This window comes from Anopheles arabiensis, chromosome 2 (assembly GCF_016920715.1).
Source record: "Anopheles arabiensis isolate DONGOLA chromosome 2, AaraD3, whole genome shotgun sequence".
NCBI classification, from domain to species: domain Eukaryota; kingdom Metazoa; phylum Arthropoda; class Insecta; order Diptera; family Culicidae; genus Anopheles; species Anopheles arabiensis.
The window spans coordinates 41,753,192-41,774,936 of NC_053517.1; the positions used below are offsets into that span (position 1 = coordinate 41,753,192).

General features: G+C 46.8%; 1 protein-coding gene across 5 annotated transcripts in view; it reads right to left on the reverse strand.

Moving 5' to 3' along the window:
• Positions 1 to 21,745, reverse strand: part of LOC120898362 (protein lava lamp) — an 85,883-nt gene that overhangs the window by 16,305 nt on the left and 47,833 nt on the right. For 3 of the 5 annotated variants that reach the window (XR_005738650.1, XR_005738649.1, XM_040304127.1), the window contains exon 8: positions 8,446 to 8,514. The exons of the other annotated variants lie outside the window; for them this stretch is intronic. Coding sequence is in view for 1 of the 3 variants with exons in the window: in XM_040304127.1 (XP_040160061.1) it covers positions 8,446 to 8,514 (69 nt within the window). In the remaining 2 variants the exon portion in view is untranslated. The remainder of the gene's footprint in view (positions 1 to 8,445; positions 8,515 to 21,745) is intronic. 5 annotated transcript variants of the gene reach the window in all.

Here is a 21,745-nt window from a genome sequence, read left to right on the forward strand (position 1 = left end):
TCCCCGTTTTGGAAGCTCAAGACAACGATAATAATGCTTAGTGCCGCACATGGCGTACTAAGCCAGCCTTATCGTAATCGTGCATAGGCAAGCTTGTCTGAACGGCTGGCCCTCATTGGCCATAAATCACTTTCTTCCGCTGTGAAGCGTTGTACGAAATGGCAAGCGACGAACCCGGCAGTACTCGACCTACCACCGCGCACTGTGTGCTCAGATCGTGGTCGAATGAAAGTGAAAACAATCCTCGACCGGTGTGTGTGTGTGTGTGTGTGTGTGTGTGTGTGTGTGTGGCTTTCGATTCAAATCGATGGTACTTTTCGATGGTAACTGTTTGCAAGCCACGTACAGGTGAAATAAATCCGTGCCGCATGCTGCCGCCGCAGTACACCGTGCACAGTGCCGGTGAAGATGTGCGGTATTCCGTAATTGTTCGCCATTAGGAGGAACCGCTGGGTGACAAGAAACCGTATCTGCCGTGGCGATGCAGAAAGCGAAGAAAATTGCAAACATGTCTTATGATGAAGTGTGAAGTGCGCGAGTAAGGATTTCCAAATGTGTTTTTGATCACGTGCTTTGCGGTGTTGTGGTACGGTTTGGAACGTGGTATAATGCCCCGTTTTGCTGTAGATCTCACGCCATTGCTCGGGACTACCTACGCGTATGGTGTGCTGCCTTACATCTGGTATGCTGACATTTACACTCATTTCAATCTTGTATCTCTGTGGTAAGCAGTGTAATTATAGCACGAGTTCGATGTCTAGACAATTAAATCGATCACTTCTAAAGTTTACATCTCAATGACCTGAACAAGAACGAGCCCTACTGCGACTGAGTGTGTGTTTTTACCGACAGTTCAGCCAACAACCAGACTGATTGATAGTTGAATAAGGTTTGGGAAACAATGTTGGACTCTATACTGTCAGCAACTGACATAGACTTGATCGCTTTATGAAAACATTTGCCTTTTAATGCATCTACAGTACATCTTGAATGTTTTGTACTGCATTGGATGATGGATAAAAAGCCTGCAGCATCTAAACCATTATTAAAATCATTTCAATAACGTTCAAGGTAACTCTTGCATCAACGTTGTCCACATAAAGCTGTGTCGAAATGAAACCTCTCCACAACTCTGGAAAGAAGTGTTTATTTATTCGATGTTGAATTGTCGTGCTACTGTATTTGTATTTTCAGCTTCTATTTTTTCACTTCAGTTTCAACTACCAAAAACTCATATTCAACCAGTTTGCTCACCCTACTCTCGGCCAAGAAGACATTCAAGGACCGGTCGGTTAGCAAAACAAACGAAATCGATTCGATCGACCTGCCCCAAAGCCGACCACTTTACCCTTCGCTTAAGCGCATGATCGTCTTTACTTTCACCTTGCTGGCGGAATTTTCTTTTTACCTTTTAGCTCACTCACCCCCACCCTCGCCCTGTAAAGATCTTGTACCGCGCACAATTACACCATCCGAAAAGGCCAGATTTATAAGGCACAGGTCACATACAGCCCTCTCCCCCTCCCCCCTCAAATTGACACGCAAGCCCAAATCCCTCGCCAGCCCTCCATGTGGGCACATTGACGCAACCGAGCCGGTCGGTGGGAGTGGGAAGCAGGGCGGGAATATTGCCGTTACGCAACAGCACCGCTTTTACCGAAAGCATCATCTTCTGGAGCAGCCACTGGTCGGCTTATTCTACCGGCCGGATGATCGGTGGTCAGCTTTAGCTCCGGTGGATCAAATTCGATCCGTCACTGGCCCGCCGCTGGCACGCACAGCAGGAAATTGCGGTCGATGGTCGATGGGATTCGTCGTGTCCGAAAGCCACGGCAAAACCCGAACCATTCGAACCATGACGAGACGCTTGGTCGACACTAAGCGACACACAGCCGCGGAAAGGGAAAGAGAGCAACGAGTTTTTGAGAGCGTTTGCCTCTGCGTGCCCCAGCGTCACGCAAAAATTGAAAGCGGAAATGGACGGCTGACCAAGGGAACTCGGATCGCGCAAATTTACAACACTAACACGGTTGGGCCCGCTGGTTGGCTGGGCGGACGAGAAGGAAAACAGAAACAAAACGCGATCTAAGCACACGGTACACCAGGAGACGTGTACACGATACCCCTCTTACACCCCCTAGGAACTGAGCGGAACTGCAAAATTGCAACGAATCTCGTCTCTCGAGCCGGGAAACGAAAGATCGATCACGTTTCGATAAATGGGACGCGATCACGGTTTTCGCGATTTGCTTTTAGCCCGGGTGTGCGCGCCGGGTAAAACTAAAACTCAAAAAAACCGTGAGGAGACTAACCGGCAAAAGGCAATAAAATGATCTGTTGAGTAAATGGGCGAACATATTTTACGCGCCCGAATCTCTCTCCCCCCGAACCAGCTTGGTGATTTAAGAACGTCCGCAGCACATAATTAATATGGCCACCCGAATCGATTCGTGTCTCAATCGCTTTCTAGAGCGTGTTTGAGAGTGTTGCACTGTTATTTTTGGCGTAGTTGCTGGCCAAAAAACTGCGGCCGTAATTTACGTTCTCTTTGTCACTATAATTTCGTATTAAAACGCTTTATGCAACGGTTTTACTTGCGCGCGCGCACGTGATAGTACAGCAGCAGCCACATTATCTAACAGTCGAACGATTAAGACACCGATCAGGCTCAGTGGCCGACCAGGGCCGGTATTCCAACGGGCGATAACGGGGTGGGTCCGATTTTGCCTTGCTTCTCATACCGCCACACCACAAACGAGACAGCCTCATGCGCCTTCAAGCCACTGGAATTTCTCCAGATTGAAGACTGTCCCGATCGTTTCATTTTTCTTCTTTTCATACGGCACACAGTCCATTATCGAATGATCACAGGCAATCGTTATAATTTGCCGGTCCGCGGGTACGTCTGCGAGCCGTTTCGTGTCTTTCGATTAGTCGTCTGTCGTGCTCAGCTAAACGGCCAATTTGAAGCGCCAGTAATCGATGAAGCATGATTACTATAAATTGCCAGTTTCGGACACTCGCCTGCTTGCTTGGAGGTGCTACTTCCGAGCGTACTACGCACCGCGACCCTCTCCCCCATCTCGAGCGGAAGTACGCGCTTTGTCACACTTTCGGTGATTTCGGCAAACAAGCTGATTATTTGTCGTTTTTATGGTTTCGTTGATTTTGTTAATGTTTATCTTCGTTTTCTTTTCCAGCGCGACGAAGTCCACTAAAGACCGCGTGCCGGTGAGCAGACACACCTTGTCCGGATGCACTTTTGTTTTTAATTATGCAAAGTCCCGGGGTTCCCTCCTATCAACCGTCAAACATTGACACCCATGCGTTTGACGGGTGCGCGTAAAACACGATTGCACGGGCAAGCCATAACGACACGGGGATTAGCCTCAATGTCCGAATATCGCGGGTCTGGTAAGGGACAACATATAAACAACGCCATTCGATGACCGAATGGCTCAAAACGAAAACCCAGCCGGTACTTTACATCATCCAACTTTCGCCATTGTGCTTCCTTCTCGAGAGACAGGAGTACCCCCGTTGCTGTTCGCTCCTAACAAACGCTAACCTTTCACGCTGTTGACAGGCGATGAATGATGTCAATTTTTTTACCATCCGCAAATCTGCACCACCAGGTGTGGTTGCCAATTAATGTGTCAAGCAGCTCATCTTCCCCGGGAGGAGCAAAGCAACCTTGAGCGGAACACTGGCATCTTGTCAAACGACGCAGAGTGCGCCAAAAGTTACCGAGCGAGCGTTCGTTCACCCGCGCTCAGTACGCTATTGTTTTGGGAAGATAATTTTTATGAAAGGGTGGAGAAAGGGGGGTTGCCTCGTTTGTGGGACATTTCAAGCCTGCACGCGTACAATTACCCACCCACTGCGCGTGCGTGTGTCCCCGATTGATTGCGTTGCTTCGCCAGGCCCAGCTTGTTCCGAAACGGACGACTTTCTAACACACACTTGCGGCGGTAGCAACGGTTCGGGATGACATAATTTGACGGTGGTTTGATGTTTGCAAAAAAAAAAGGTAAATTCCATGCTTTTGCACACTGCTGTTTGAAAGGGCAAAGAGTGTGCATGCGTGGCTAGGTGGCTAAATTACTTTTGCCTTTTCCGCTGCCAGTTCTGTGGCATAATAGAGGAGTAAAAGGGGAATATGTGTTTGATAAATGGTGTTTTGTTGAAGGTGTTCAAAAACTCCATTCAATTAATGCCAATTTGATGTAAAAATCTTCAATTATGGCTAGCTTTAGTTATGAGATTTTCAAAAAATATATATTTTATCATCTTATTCATCTATACTTGAGGGATATAAGCACACCAAACATTGTAAACGTTAATTGACACCAAACGTTGCAATTAAAACCTAATGCTCGCCGCTTTACCCAATGTCAAAAGCATTCATTTTTGAAAGCTCACATTGTTTCCCAATAGTTGCGTTTTCACCACCATAATGAGGCTCTTCAGCAACGTTCTAGTGGTAAATGATGCTGTATTTGAATAATGTTTAGACCCCGGCTCCGAACGCTTGATCGTGTCAAATTCGTCAAGATTGCTTCTCCGATTCAGGTCAATGAGAATCAAACCGTTTAGCTCAGTCCAAACGATGGTGTGAGGGAGGAGGGGGGAGAGGTGGGAGATTTTTACATCTCTCACGTCGGTTGGCCAGCAAAGCCTCCACTCATCAATTGGTCAATTAGCCAAATCGAGCTGCGCCAAATCAACGCATCCAGCGCTCCAAAGCGATCGTTTGACTTTATCGGCTAACTAACAAATGCAAATCCACAACAGCCCAGCAACAGCCCACGTTACGAGCAACGCAAATGGGCAAATGAATATACTAAACCGCTCATCGCCATCACTCATCACGACGCACCAACGCGCCAGCCGAACGCAATCAAGTACTTTCATCTAGGCAACTGGCCAAACGCGCTGGCCGTACACGGGTGTCTCTAAAGTACATGATCGCACAGGAAAGTAGCTGCTGCCGTCGTCCCCGGGCACTATTAGCCACACTGGCCAGCGCTTTCGATTGCAATTAAATAGCAATAAATGTAAAATTCGTTGATTACTATCTCTCGTCCCGATAGTCGCGAGCAATTTACCTACCTGCCACTAGCACCGAAATGGAAAGCTCCGTGCTGGCCTGTGGATCCCGGCCGGTAGATCGTAGGCATAACATTTACAATCCTACTCCTCCACCGGGCGTTCGAGTGGAGTTTTTATTAATTAAATTTACAAAGATAGCACCGCCGGTGCGATGGGAAAACCGGGTGTGATCGTGCACTTGCTTAAATTAGAGCATCGAGCCAAGATGCATTAGGAGCGGATGGAGAGTGGGGGTGGACACTCGGGTTGAGAAATGCTAAAGACTGTCAAATTTGTCAGCACCCCATGCACCGGAAGGAAGCGAGAGAGTCGAGCTGCAACCGGGCGGTGGAACCGGTTGCAGCATAACGCAAGGCCGCTGACGGTGCAACACACAAACGCTTCAAATCTCACGCGCTTACTTAATGCCACCCGTTGGACATAATTTATACGAAACAGTTTCAAATCGCACGCCCGTCGACCCGGACGAAAACGTAACGAGCCGCCGGAATCCCGGCCCTCCTTCGCCGGCTCACCCCAATCGGGTATCGGGTTTAATGAAAACTGATCGATCAGTTTAGCAGCAGTTGAAATCGTATCCACTCCCTTAGGGCAGCTTCGAAGGCCGCCCGTTTGATGAAACAACTTTAAAACGAGTTGAATGAATATGAATTTACACTCGCGCACACACACACATACATAAACACACACGCATGCGTATGTACAGGAAAATTCCGGCGTCTGGCTATCTGTCGTAATTTGTGATGACAATCCTTCCCTTGCCCCGAAACCGACAGACCGGTAGACGAAAATTAATTAGTTCCCGCCCGTCGGACGGTAGCCCTTCTCCGCGCTGCAGGTGGCACAGGGCGGGGCCCCTCCTGCAGAGCCAAACAGCCATAAACCATAGCGTGATGATCGGCGATACAAATGTTCCGATGCATTTTTCATGTTATTTTTTCTCCACTTGCTTTTTTTTTGAGCGATGGAATCCACTGGCTAGCCAACACAAATGATGCAATCGGTGAAAGGGGGCACCATATTAGGCTGCCAGTGCTACTGCTGTGCTGGGCTAAGTGACATTGTGTGATTCGAACCTACGAACCTCTCGGCAGACTTGGGTGTCAGTTTTCTCCTCCTCGTTTGGCGCCTCGTTTGTGCAGGTCACCATTATGTACAATTAATAAACACATCGATCGGTGCGATCGCATTGCCGATGGTGCCGAAAGCGGGCTTGTTAATGGTTTGTTGCAGTAAGAAATATTTAAAATCGATCGAATAACCTTACGCATGGACGATTAACTAATTTAGCCTCAATATGGTGAGCCCTCTCTTTCTCTCTCACGCTCGTCGGCACAGCTTACAAGAGGGGGGCAATTAAAACGCCGCCGAACATTATTCAATTACACCGAGCTGATGTGAATACGTGCAACGAGACGTCATTTCGTTTGCCAGCTTCTGCCTCCTGCGGTACGCCTTGGCCCAACGCACCCGCCGACGATCATCCAAAGCAACCCAAGATGGGCTCCATCTGCGCACCGCCAAACCTTCGGGCCGCGCGTAACTACCGTGTGAAGCTTCATCCTTCGTACCCGCACGCTGGCATAGGTAGGTTAATTGTGCAACCACACGCTCAACCCCATGCTCATCATTATACCCATCTCACACGTGCCGCGGGGCTAATCTTGCGCATCACCCGCTTCGCTACGGATCGTCCGCAAGTCAAGCGACCCTTTTCGTTCGCTCCCATGCTCCCGCGTGCGAGGGAAAGGCACCAAAAATTGGTCAGCATTATTTAATCGCTCTGTCACCGACTCCTCCGTGTGGGGTTCTGGGCCATCAAGATCAAGCTCCGCACGGTGCCGAACAGAAAACCGCGATCGAAGCGTCTGATAGCTTTGCAAATCGAATTAGCTGCTGCAACACGACGCCCGGCGGCCCGGACCAGCGAACCAGCGACACCTGCTAGCCGAAACCTGCGCTGTTAACCTGGTTTCGGGTGGATGAGCCCGAGCCAAACATTGTAGCATAGCCGAAATGGCACAAAGGCAGACCAACATGCAGACAAAAAATCAAATCGCTCCAAGTTACTCCCACTCTCGCGTGCCTATCCAGCGCCATGCTCGGCAGAGGTGGTGGTGGAGGAATGGGCAACCAGCGTTGGCGGGCCTGGTGAATTTGCGATCCTCAGCCAATTGCGCTAGCGTAATCTAATTAGAAAGAAATGAAATTGTGGCTTTCGCAGTCAGCACGTTTCGTGCGGGCGTTTCGAGCGGAGCCTTTAAAACTGGCCGTACTAGATGAGTGGTGGTGGACCACAACTGGTTCGTTCCAATGAGTTCTATTGGTTCACCTGCGCGTAGAGGTTGCAAAAGTACGGTGCGTACAGCAGTGGTGCCGTTTGGAAATGGTGTTTGGGCTGTATTTTACGAATTTCTGGCGCTTTGCTAACGATATGGGGGGCTCTAACGGTTGTTGCAGAGCTCGAGCGGTTGTTGTTAATGGTGAATGGTTCGCTAATTTTAGAGAAATATTTTTAATTAAATTTAGGATTGCATGACAATAGAGGAGCTGCTGTGCGCACTTCTTGAAAATTGAACGATTTTGAAATAAAAATTATTGTGATCTTGTTACTTTCTTATAATTCACGCAACAACCATTTTCAACCCAAGCCTATCAGAGCTCTTTGTGGCTTCAGAAATAGTGACTGATTTTCAGCATCGTGTACATAGAAGATTGATTTAATCTTCTCTCTAAAAGCAAGACACACTAAATAACATTTTTGAAAACGAAAATCGATCGCATAATCGATTGCCAATGGTGCGTTGAGGGGGGGAGGGGGCGTGCATTGAAACAACAGACATGCATAAGAATGCAAATAAAAACACAACCCACAAACAAACGCACCGATGGGTTCCGATCTACGATCGGTTTCACCAGCTACCACGCACCGTATCGTCGAATTGATATGCTGTTGCGCATAAAATAATTGCTATTTGCAACAATGCACGCAGCCCATAATTGCAACCCTTAAACACAACAAAAGCCAATCATTTCATTACTTTCACCGTTCATTTCGTACAGCTTGCCTATACACCGATTCCCACTATGCAATCACCTGCTTGGCATGATATTCGGTGCAAGTTTAAGCCAATTTGACGTTTATCTTTGTAAAAGAGCTGCACTTGACTGTGTACACATTGCCCACTCTGTCACAAGATCCACATAGATTTCTCCCGGAAAAGGCTCTTTCGCACACAAAACTTTCGTTTTGACTGTAAATACACACGCGCACATACACGGGAGTCTGGAGAACACGTCGGCGAGGTCAGAGTGTGTGATTTATTTACTTACTCTCAATCGTCCACTGGTTCCAGTGGAACGTACGAATCTCCACTGCAGTGCGGAACACTCTGTGCTTACCTGCGAAAAGAAGCAGAAACAAATGAAACGCCATTAGAAAGATAGCTAAAAACCGTTGCGGATGACAGCTGTACAGTGACTGGCCGTAGGTAATGATCGTACCGCCGCCCTTCCACGAGCGCCAACTACACGGGCTTTCATGTTCCGTGGTATGTTTCAAGGATACCGGGATGCTCGACACTGCACAAAGCCGGCGGCAATGTCAACTACAAACAAGTCTGGATCCCGATACACGCTTTCCAGCCGATGCACGCTTCTATCAACGATCGCGCAGCAGCAGGTTCAGGTACGACCCAAGTCCCATAGCTCCACCGCCGCATGCCCAAAGAGCGACCATTCAAACGACGCCTCCGATGAAACGAAATTAACATCAGTCAGGGAAGGAGAAGGCTTTCACCATGTGGCAGTCGACATTGATCAGCCGGGCGCTGTGTAGAGTGAAGTGAAATTACATATTCATTGCAACGCGGAATGGTGTTGATGCGAGCGAACCGTGTGCCTTATGAATAATCCGCGACCGGAACCGTAGAAAATGCATAATTGATTGGCATTAGGTACATCGATCAGCCATCACAGTCGGTTTGATTTACGCGCGAGACTGTTGCAGCTTTAGTGGCAGCAACTCATCGCGCAAGGCAGATGTAAAATAGAAGAGAAAAATCAGTCCTATCCCTACGCAGGGATAGCAAACTAACATCAAATGTTCTGAAACAAGCTATTAATAATTGTAACGGAATGATTTTTGCCTCCACTCAAATGGTCAGTGACCTGATAAATTATGCTTAAACCAAACACTCCGACGCAATTGCACATTAATACGACGCCTGAGCGTTTCGACCGAAGCCTTCCATCGGTAATAGAAGTTTACCCATCAATTATGCAACTGGACGATAAATTACGTTAGCTGTCAGGGTAAAACAGTTTTCCGATGCGGCTGCTCATCACTGTCCGCAAGGATTCATTTATAATCTTTCTAATCCATTCTACCGTACACGTGCTCTATCTCCCTCTCCCTCTCTTTGCCATCTTCCTGCCACTCTCTATCCCTTCTATTGATTTACAACAGAAACAAAACATACTAAACCGGAACAGTTCATAAATTCATCAACCACACCCACGGTGCGACCCTTTGTGTCCAAGAGGCTCGGATCGATCCTTTATTTTTAGACCCATACACACTCATAGAAACACACACACACTCGTGATGCCACGAACGCATTGGAATGGGTCATTAAAAGCTACCTCCTCCTGGAGATGGAGTAACACCCACTTCCCGACCGAGGGGGATGCATCCAAGGAACAAAACAGTAAATGGTAACCGCTAGCAACAATGTTTGTTGACGTTCAGCAGTCCATGGCCTTCTATTGGCCCGTTCCTCCATCGTCTATCTCCCGCCTTCCACGCGGTTTGCACATTCCTTCCCAATCTTTCTCCAAGCACGAACAAATTTGCAATCGATAACTGCCGATTGATTGATGACCGCAGCCTTAGCATCCCCTTTGGAGGCAGTGGCGGTGGGTTTTGTTTTTAGTTTTTCTACCCTCCTTCTAAAAGCATTTGTTCGCAAAAAAAAAACACACACACACACTCGATAATGATGACGAGCGGGATTTATCGACACAGAAACAATTTTCCCATTCCCGAGGTCGCATATGCAAAGCGAACCTGGAGCCTACAGGAAGTGATTGGCGCGGTCGAAGCGCGCCGGCCAACGCCAGGGCCCTGGCCCTGAATGAGGGTCAAACCCAAGTTTCCGGCCATTTTCACCGTGACATTCACCCGCGCCAATTGCTACTGGTCGAGTGGGCAGAGCAAACGGCGCGAGCCCTTCCTGCCAGCCCGACCGCTCTTCGCACCTACCTTGGCGAAATATAGGCCACGGAGCCATCGTTGGAACATCATCTTTGCGCGCTGCAAGAGCGGGTCGGGCGCTCGATGGAGGACTTCGCTAACGGCAGTCGTCGTCGAGATTGCTTTCTTGCCAGCGCGTGAAGGATACTTTTAGCGGACACCTTTATTGCTAGCACACATTTTTTTTTTTTGGTCCGGCAGCGCGAGCCACGGTGCTACAGAAACTGCGCCGTATTTCTTCGCCGGGTAGGTTGAAACAGTACGCACAAACAAATGGACGGACGCGTCACTACCGGAATGCTCTGCTCCTTGCGAGCCACGACAAACTGAGGGAAGTTTTTCGGGCGGCTCCAAACGTCAAACTGCTGCGCATGGCATTCTGAGCAAATGGTTGTTTTTATTCGCTGGTTCGTTTGTATAGTATTTCCATGGCAACGTTTGTTATATTAAACAACGTTGTGTTTGATTGAACCAAAGCCCGGTTAGTTTTGGTTTAAATTGACCGTTAATGTTTTTTTCCAAATGTTTCATTGCTCAAAACTGCACATTTGGTATCAAAAGCATAAAAATCTTGACAGCAACAGGGCGCTGTACTTCAACCGAAAGGCAAACGAAAGATTTCAATGCGCCAGTAAGCTGCAAAATGATAATAATTATCTCAAGGTGACGCACTTCAACCCCATACCAGCGGGAAAAGGTCGAGCAATCGATGAATGAACTTTAACAGTCAACCCAACAGTGCAATAACCATTTTTCACTCCACACGATAACAATCTTGCCAAGTGTACGATATTGACCTTAAATGGTGCGATTTTGACCATTTACCGTAAGCGGGCGGCAACGAACCAGACCGAAAAATAACCAAGCGCTGAGGTGGTGCCTTTCCAACAATGTTGCGGTGAAGCTGCTGTCGTTGGAGCTGGTGGACCTACAGGCTCAAATGGCAGACAATGTTACTGGGAGAATGTGTACGTTGTTGGCATGCTCGTTTGAACTGTAGGTGGATGTCCTAGTTTTTAAGTCTAGTACAGTTTCACACAATGTGCAGCAATGTCTATAGCGATCAATCGCGCTGCAGTCACAAACACTAGCACATTTAAATTGTTAATTCAGCTCAACAAGCTGTTTGAAGCGTTACATGTTCATCGAAAGAAGTACAAACAATTGTTTCATGAAGAATTGAGATAATGACCGTACGCAGAAGCTCTAAAACAACATAAAAACTAGGGATTTTGTACTATTCTCAACCATTTGTGTGCATGATACAGTATACTCAAAACGAGCCGACGAGCCCTAGTTAGTGAAACCGATACGATACACGTTACCCACGAGACATCGAGTCTCACTGCCCTACCGTCAGCTCCAGAAATGGTTTCAAATGTCAACTGGACACAAGCTCTCCCGATCTACCTACCCGTGCATATCGATCACGTCACGGCGTGGTCGAATTTTATCTTTCACACATTACGGTTCAGGCTTCACCATACCGTTCCACCCAAACTTTTGCCCCGTGCCAAGTCACACAGCACAGCGTCACATGCAAACCCCAAGCCCAAGTTGCTCCCAGACAAAATGCCCCCTTCAAGTGTACCACCGTTCGCAGGCCTGTCGTGACCCAAAGGTGGCAACGTGTTCTAGCGATCGTCGGCCTACTCAACCTGTTCACCCTTCCTCTGCGTTGCAGGTCCTCAGATTCGATTTTATTTCGATCGTAAAAGGAGCACACGCGTGTGTGTATGGGACTGTATCGGCATGCTACCTCGCCATTTAACTTTTCGCGTTATTGGCGTTCTCTTTTTTTAATTATTTTGGGGGAAAGTGAAAGCTGCCAAAATAAAAACATATCAATCCTGCCGAGCGCCCATTATGCTGGCAGGCTTTCTGGCCGTACCGTTGCGACTTTTCGCAATTCATCTCCTTTTGCTTTCACCAGCGCCTGAAACTTGCCAAACAAGTGATCTCGGTCCATAACCGGGCTCACACACACACTTTCATATACACGGTATCATACGGTTGGGTCCGCGGATGGTTGGAAGAAGGCGACTTGTTGACCACCCAAAATGAGATTCATGCTACACGTACGGGTAAACTATGCACTGAGCGACTCTATGATTGGGTTAGACACAAGTAGCATTGGACGGTCGGTTAGGGTCACTTGGACTTTCGCATGCAAAAGACAGTTCAATGAACCACCACCACTACCTGTGTGAGTTGACATTGGATAAGTCTCAGTTGGTGTGGGATGTGGTGAGGCGCACAGTTTAGATTCCGACATGAACTATTCGATGCCATGTTCTCCAACTGCCGTTATATCTTTTACATCTCTCAATTAGACCACCACTCAGACCCACTTTTCAACCATTACCATAGATGGTGTTCCGCGGCAGACGACACCATTTGATTCGTTACACTTTCGATAGAGACAACAGAATCCGCTAAAAAAACCCAACTCCAATCAGTGCAAGGTGCTGAAAGATATGCCATTGGGGCATACGCACACGCTCAGCAGAAATGCGAGAGTGGCAAGAACGTACCAGCGCCACACTGACCCCATTGGCTGTATTTGGTAGGTTGCTGATGACACACTACACCAAGCGCGGCCCCGTCTTCTAGCTCTCCGACATTGCTTTGTTCGATAAAAGCGACCGTATCATGTGGATAGGTGTTAGGCGAGGAACTGAAGATGATAATGCCCACCCATCCATCCATCAAGCCAGCCAGCCATCCATCTAGTCATCTTCCTACCCCAGCATGGCAACTTGTCGTTTTCCGCCGGCGATCATGTTTCGTTATGAGCTGCCAGCAAGTAGTAGGCCCGGGTGATGTATAATCACATCGTGCGCGAATCGATCACCGTGAGAATCGTGTGGAATTTAACGCCACTCGCCCGCCAGGTAGGTTCCGTTCCAATTCAGTACAAACGAACCGAGAGGCCTGGTGGTATTCCAAATGGCTGGAATGATAAATCGATTACCCGCAGCAGATGCGCCGAAGATGCCCAATTTCTTACGTAATTGTGCGATCACTATCATATCGGATTTTTGGGAAAGGGTTAAATTCATGCTGTGATGAAACGACTCCACCAGTAACAGCAGGTGTCGCTATGAAGTACGCAAGCCTCCACCGATCGCGCCGACTGTCATGTGATCTTTGCTAGAGTGATCGAGCAAAAAAGCTTACTGAATCTTCTGAGCGTCTCGCCAGCATTAGACGCATTGGACATTGAAACTGGCACTGACGTTTTTCGTACGCACGAGTGCGTTTCCGAGCTTTCTGAGGCTGTTTGTATTAACGGGATTGTTTTATTGCTCTACATTGCTTCGGCATCTAAAACGCACCAAGAAAACCAGTGATGGCAATTGAAACTGGAGTTTGTCCTCCGTGCACACCTCTAACGTTCTCCTTACCGCTCCATGCACTCGTAAGCTGGCGAGCGAGGTAACGTAACGAGGTTACTCGCTTGTCCAGCATCGAATGCATCCGTCACTTCGGAGTCTCCGCATCGGAGTTGTACGAGCGCAAATAAGCTAATCAAGAGTGAGAATTGTTTTTACCTTGCATGGCAAAGCGTGAGAAAATCGCACAAATTGTCTGCTGTGGCCACGGAAAGCTGTCGCAAATGCAGGGAAGCTTCGTTTGCTGTTTACCAGTGAGCCACGTCTCAAGTTCAAGTTCCGCTCGTCGCTGGAACGGATCAATTACCAAAAATCAGACATTTGTTCTGCTAATGGAATCGATGCAAACATTGAAGGGCTTTGCGTGGTTAGAAGTGGCATGAATTTTGGCTGCAAATTATTCTTCCAATTAATTTGTAGCCAGCACACACAAAAAAGTGCGTTTGAAGCATGACACAACTAGCAGATCAAACTGTTGGTTCGATTTCACATCATTTTGGTTTTGCCTTCTTCTTTTCATAGTGCCAACTATAAGCAACAACTTTACCATACAGCCAACAAACTCTCCCTGGCTGAACATGAAGTTTCTTTAAAACATCCGATCCATCCATCACACGATCGCGTGGAAGTCTCCAACATCCTAACATAAATGCTCACCGTCCCATGAGTAAGTGATCCTAAAGTGTTCGCCAGCACCGACGCTCTTAGCGTGATTCTAATCGTGCCCATTAACATGACTATAAACAATTAAAACGTCTTACAATTAAGTTGTTGCGGCTGTTCGTCTGGTGGGTAGGTCCCGCGATCGTGGTAAAACATTTCATCGCCGTTCCCATTCTTCCGCTCGATTTTCCGTTAAGATTCCGAGTCCGTGGGCATCTTTTGTGTAGAAGAACAGTCGCGACCCCAGAAAGCCCATCGTGACTAACGAAGGTATAGTTTCTTCAAGTTTTTAAATGAAAGCTTGATCACACAAAGGGGTTACTTCCGACAGAGCCAGAACCCCTTACGTAACACACACTAGAGCATCTGTGTACGATCACTTAATGAAACGTTAATGAAACTGTGGTGTGTTCAATTGTTACGTGCTTGGAGCGTCCAGTGGGTTGGCTGGTGTGATGCAACCGCAATGCATGTTCTCAGCTTTTAGTAAAAATAGATATGTGCTGTAAACTTCTAATTATACTGAGTGAGTAATGAAGTTCATTTGAAGTTCAACCGCTTGATTCTCAAGATGTACAGAGCGTTTTTTGCAATTAAGCCTCAGGCTAGTGTAAGTAGTTGACCGTACAGTAATAATGACTCGGTAAGACTAGATCATCTATTCCGCCCCCTTCAGAACGGGAACGAATACTAATTTGAATACAATCAGAATGATGCCCTCTTGTTAGGTGGTGCGACAACCTAAAACATGGAAAGTGCTTTAATTGTAGCTCAGTGTTTGTGTACAATGCGTTGCATTATCTAACAACATCAACGGTCCTTTCAATGCTAAAAATAACCCCTACACAAACACACACACACACGTCTGGATTACCACACCTAACCACGTATTTCGGAAGAAAGGTGTTTTTGCACTGATCGAAGTGAAGGTAGCAAACGCGCTCAATGCAACCAGCCACATTACATCAAAACACCTTTAAAGGTCAGGCAAAATATTAATCAGCAAACGATCATTTGCACCACACAATAAGCCCCGATCTGCCAAAGCCCGAAAAAATAGTACCGCTCCAACATATCACAACAGCGAAAGATCACCAGTTTCGGCATCGACCCAGCCCGTACGGTCCATTAATGTCGCCGCCGCTTGATCGTCGCTGTCCGCCGTCGCCGACTTGATCGCGATCAATAGCTGTCAAAGAAGAAAAAAAGCGCCCGGAGTGCGATGTCAAAATTTGCAGTGTATGGAAAGTATCCATTCAGCCCGACTACTTCCCTGCCTGGCCCCAATATACGACCATTCGTCCATCATCGCGCGCGCGATGTAATTACGTGCACTATAGCGACGGGTGGACCCAGCGCAGCGAACGATAGTAGATCCTGCCCTCGGACCGCGAACTGGAAACAAGTCAATCAACTCTCTCGAACGCGCGCTCGCTCGCTGGCGTTGCGCTAATGTCTAAGCTAATAACTGCCACGGTTGCCTGGTCACAGGCCCGGCATCCACTTCGTCAATAGGTCAGTGGGCTTTCACCGTGGGCCGTGGAGCACCGGGGCCCGATCGGATATGTAAATAGGTCGGAACAATTTGTTTTACTAGACGCATGTGGTTTCCGTGCCACCTTGCCCTGGCGGAAAGGATCTACAGTGGAGATGACTTCCGATGCTGACAATTGTGGCGTGCAGGCGCCACAAAAGGGTTGCTTTTACTGCGGCTCAAGAAAAAGGATGATTCATCGTCTCATTTCCATCTCGAACGGCTTCCACCGGCACCGTACACCGTGCGGGCTAATGCACTGTTAAGGTTTAAATTGTAGAAAAACATCGATTATTTATGGGAATTGTCGCGGTCAGAGAAAATGGGCTCCGATCCATATCAATACACACGACACGCTGGCAAAGGGCCGGTTAGGGGTCGCTTTCAATCGTAGGGCGGCCACATCACCCCGCAATGCGAGCTCTTGGGTGGATTTTCTAAAGCGCCTCGGTGACTGTGACTGACGAGCTACTCCTACCGATGACACTGACGGCTGGCGGCAACGGCGGCGATGCTGCCCTTTGATCAGAACCATAAATTTGTAGCTTAACCGATTCGGTTGCATTGATTGTGCCGGTGCAGTGGGCACCATCGGCGCGCATTCGTCTCACCGCAGCAACAGCATCACGAACGTCAGCATGTGAGTCGTTTTCTCTAATACGAAACGTTCGTCAAGGTTTGGTCAGCAAAGATGACTTTGTTGCTACGTGACGTTCCTCGAATGGAATCGATTAACAGACCCCGTATATGTGCCAATTTAAAAGGGGCAAATCGAACGATAATGTAAAACATCAGATCCACGATCCATCCATTTTGCAGTAGAACAAACGTGTACGTTTTCAGGAACATTAAGCGCCAATTCCATGATGAGAAATGAAATGAAAAGTGAAATTATGAAGCATTAAACAAAACCAAACATGCACCACCATTATCCATTGTACCCTGCCGGCCATTGATGTTGCGCACGGCACGATAAGGCTAAGCAAAAGGGGCGCATTATTTGTTCACTTCACTGCATTGGCATCGTGAAAACGCGCTAACCTCCACGGCATGATAAGGCTTGAGAGAAGCGACCGTTATGCTTTATACCGCCGTTCGTGTTTGATTTCGCTTTCGATGAATCGTTAGATGTTGCGTTCGGTGGGCTTCGAGCGGATCAGCTTCGGGTGAGGGAACTGGCGCTGGAAAGCTTCATTTTTGACGATAAAGAAAACCGAAAGCTAACCAATCATTTTGACACTTTCGTTTTCATGTTTATCGCTCTCGAGATTGGCATCATTCCTTTTTGGGCGTGCCGTTTCATCGGTGGTCTTGATTTTTGTGGTTTCATTTTCATGTTTTGTTTCACAAAATACAAACATTACTATTGTTTGTTATTATCTTTGACAAAATCGGGTTTAATTAACGCACCAACCCGAAACAATAAACGTTCCCAAAAAAGTTTAATTTTACCGTTCTACGCTTGCGAATGTAATCCAAAACCAGCATTTCTAATCTTCCTGTTTGAAAAGATTCATTTTCCTTTATGCACCTGTTTCTTAACGATGTTGAATGTTCACCTAATTTCGTTGCGAAAACTAACTGCACCGAGGGGAAGTCATCAAGGAAGGGAAAGCTCGTGCTTCTCCTGCCACAGCAGGCAATTGAGCAGGTGCTGAAAGTTTTCTTACGACTTAAAGTTCTCACCGTTACTTCCCAGTGTGTGTTGTTTCGGTGTTTGTATGTATTTTCTTTATTTTACAACAATCCATTTACCTTCTCAGGTTCCCGAAGGTCTGGATGCGATCACGGGAATGACACGGTGCAAACGAAAGAACCGACAATCGTAACATTCCCTCCCTCCCGCTCCCTTGCAACGATTGATCTTCCGATGATGATGATGATGAAACGGGTGCAAATGTTCGCGCAATTAAGGTTAATTAACAAGTTTTTAGTAACGCACACGCGTGTTCATAATTTTTGCTTTTCTCTGTGTCGGTGGTTTGACCACCTCCCATCGTAAGAAACATGCTCAACACAGGAAAGCAGCAGGCTAGAGACCGCTTACTGGCAAAGTGAAATGGATCTATTACCTAAGCAGAAGAACAAGAAAACTAAGGGCACTTAGAACTTCCCTTTCTCCAATGCAAGCACGCTTTACGGAGCCAACCGACCCACCGACATTCCCCACCATTCATCGGTAAGCGCAAAAGCTTCATTGAACTTCCCCGCTACAAGATAATCATTAACTAGAAGATAATCATTTGTGTTAAAGTACCGCAAGGATGAGATCGGCCAAGAGAATGGCTTGTCTCGGGCAGAACCTTCACACCGCCCCACGGGGGGCGTAAGTGCCTGTCATAAACCATAAATTATCGAGCATTAGCAAACTGGGCAACCGGTGTTGTGCGTAGTGTTGGCAGGATTTTCACCAAAAGATGTTCGGCCAAGAGGAAAAAAACAGCACCTTTGCCCCATCGGTAATAACAATAGGTGGAGTTGAGGTACCGACCAACCGGCTAAAAAAACCTAAAACACAGCCTTAAATGCGCAATGACCGGAGCCGCTGTGTGCAGTGTGTTTGGTGCGCCGTACATGTGTGTATGACCTACTTGTCGAATTTTATGGGAGTTATCCATCGGTTCCCCTTACCAAATGTACAATCCCTCTGCACCGCAACCCGAACCAAATCACGTCCTTACCGCAGGCAACCGGGCACCCCCAAACGCACTGATGGATCGATAGGCTAACGAACGTACCGGCGCACGCAAAGACGGGAGTAAAAGACCTAACCTCAGAACCAGCTGGTGATTAAGCTGATTGTGTAACGATGATTGTTTTGTTTTGAATCATGTTGTTGTTGTTTTTTTTTGCAACTTTTCGCCCATGAATGAATGGGTAACGCGAAGGGATGTATTTTTTTATTTCTTCCACCAACACAACACACTCTTTTCGTAGACGGTACGGGCGCTGTTAAATAGTGCCAAAAACCCCGACCCCACATGAAAAAAGCGCACACGCCAAACGGTACATGGAACGGTGCACGCCTTTGTACGATGCGGTGCCGCGGCCGATGCTAAATTGATGGCTGTCAGAACTTGAACGTACGGAGCGGAACCTGGGACGGAATTTGCTTGATCAGCACCACCAGCTGGGGGTAACCTTGAGCGTGTTAAAGTTTTGTCATAAATCTTGCCTGCCTGGCCGGCCTGGCTGCTAGAACCCACCGGAGTGCGGGATTGATCGGAACGCTTACACGCTTCTTCTGCCCTCCTTCCCGCATTGCTGCGGCCGAGGTCAAACGGTTGAAAGCCAAACGAGCATGTTAAACGGCTCATGTTTACACTATCTGATGTTTTAATCACACGCATTTAATAAACATTACGCAAAATTTTCGGACGAATCACCTACATGCTATCCTTGTCATCGTCTGTTTTATTTAGCTCCAATCCGGCAGTATTTTTTTTATTAATGTGATGGATATCTGTACTTTAGAGGAATCATATTTAATGCCTATCTTTCCTTTCTTAAAATATGGAATTTTACCATTTTCGGAATTCAGGAAGTGCAGCTGATATAAATCACAACTGTTTTCTGGGTTAACCAGTTTGAATTATATATTTCTTTATCGTTCGCAAATTAATGTCAGATTAAAACATTAAAATTTAAAGGACCTGCTTCAAAGCTATTACTGTTTTTGACAATTATATACGAAATAAAATCGTATTGTAAAATGCGGGACTTAAAGATATGCTTGTATTAATACATAAACAGACTGTTTTAAGCCGGAAATCAAATTTCAAAAAGTTCCGTTCAATCAATGCCAGGGACATCATGCAAAACTAAGAAGAAAAAAGGTGTCAAAAGTTGCAAGCTACTACCTATTACAACTGTTACCAGTGCTAATATTTCACCTTAATCGTAATCAATATTGCTTCAGTTCCCCAAATCTTCTTCGATTATGTAATAATAATAATAACACTACCATCAACACGTTTTCCCTGCTAATTGGCTTCGTTCAAGACGCTTCGATCGATGCCACTTTTATTACACATTCCCGAAAAAGGCACCCGAGACACCGCGTGAGAAAATTTCTCTCACACCCCGATGATTTCACAGCGAAGGCAGCTCACACACAAAAAAAAACTCCCGTTTTCTGACACTGATAATGTGTAATGCATACACGCTCCGCTGGATGTGTAATATGCGAACGTGCTTCACACTCACATTCCCGTTTTCGGTGCGTTATGATGCCTTCACCCCCCCCCCCCCCCTGTGGAAACCATCTTACCACCGGGCCCATCCCAAACTCATCCATCATAATTAATAATCCTAATGACCTTTTCTGGAGCGCTGGGTGGTGCAATCGGAGGAGTGGTCCAAGCCTTTTCTATCTTTTTGCGTATTCGGCACATCAAAATCCCCAAACGCTTACGCTGCTCCAATAGCAGCCCCTATCTCCCGTTTGCCTCCTCGTTTTGCGAGAAAACGAGTGAGAAATGCATCAAGCAAACCTCAACGGACCACAACAGAGCAATGTCTGCATTTGTGCACAGCTAGTACTGCACGCATACGGACCAGCTATGTTACAGTTTTTTTTTTTCGTTTGGGGTCATTTGAAAGTATGCCAATGAATTCGCCGCCAAGGTTTGTGGAGTGCGAGAAATTGTTTCGCTTGCTTTTTTTTGTTTTGGTTTTCGGCATCCCGGCACCTATATAACCGTGACCGAATGTGCGGTGACCTGTTCTTTTTGTGCCTGGTCCACACACATTGCAATCAGCGGCAGGTTTTGAGGTGCACGTCTATGAACCATATTCATGCGGCCGGTGGTGGCGTTGAGTTGGCGAAGGTGTGCCCAGACAGCTGGACCGTGCGAAATTAGGTCTAATAGATGCTGTGAATGTGCTAATTTGTGCCTCTCTGGTGGGTACGAATGTTTGGTGAACATTTTTGCGGTATAATTTAAGGATAAGAATTGAATTAGGTATTAAAATTGTTGAGTTAGGTTTTGGTAGCTGCAAGATTTCATCACTCTAAAATTTTTCTTTGCCATATATTTTATCATTCTCACAAAAATGATTGGCTTGAATATGCCACATAAAATTATTAAAAATTGACATCGAGTTTTACTAACCAGATTTCAAACCCTACTGTGTAGATATTTGACCAAGACATATTTTGCAGCCAATGTTTATTTATTGGAAACAAAACTAGTTAGGTATTTTCAGAGGATTTCCATTAAACTTCGACTTGGACGATTTGAAATGTTTAATGAGCTAATACTAGTCAGGCATACAATTAGTCATACTTTTTTAACAGAAAACTTATTAATCATCTGATCACCTTATGCACCTTTTGAAAGCTCCATTTGCCACGTTGCGCAATACATCAGCGCACACACGCCCCGTAACAAGTGTTCGAAATTTCGCCACACAGGCAAAACATCACCCACATTTCACCTAATGTATGCCCTCCGGACAAAATGCATACCTTGCACCTTTGCGGATGTCATAACTGCCAAAAACTCACTTGTGTCCCGTTTTTCTGGTTCTGCCCGTTCCCCCATAGCCTACCGTCGAGGCCACCAGGCCCAGGCGTCGTAGTTTGGCATCTTTACCCGGTCCATTTGCAGGGCGATATGCTGGCTCTACTGGACTGGCTAATGACAACTTCATTGGCCCAAAAGAACCGTGATCGAGCCCACCGATCCATTTCCATGCGCCAGCCGCTTATTTTGCACGCGAAAAAAACGTGAGTAAGTGCATACTCGTGCCTGTAAGATTTCATCCAACTCACATAACACCTAC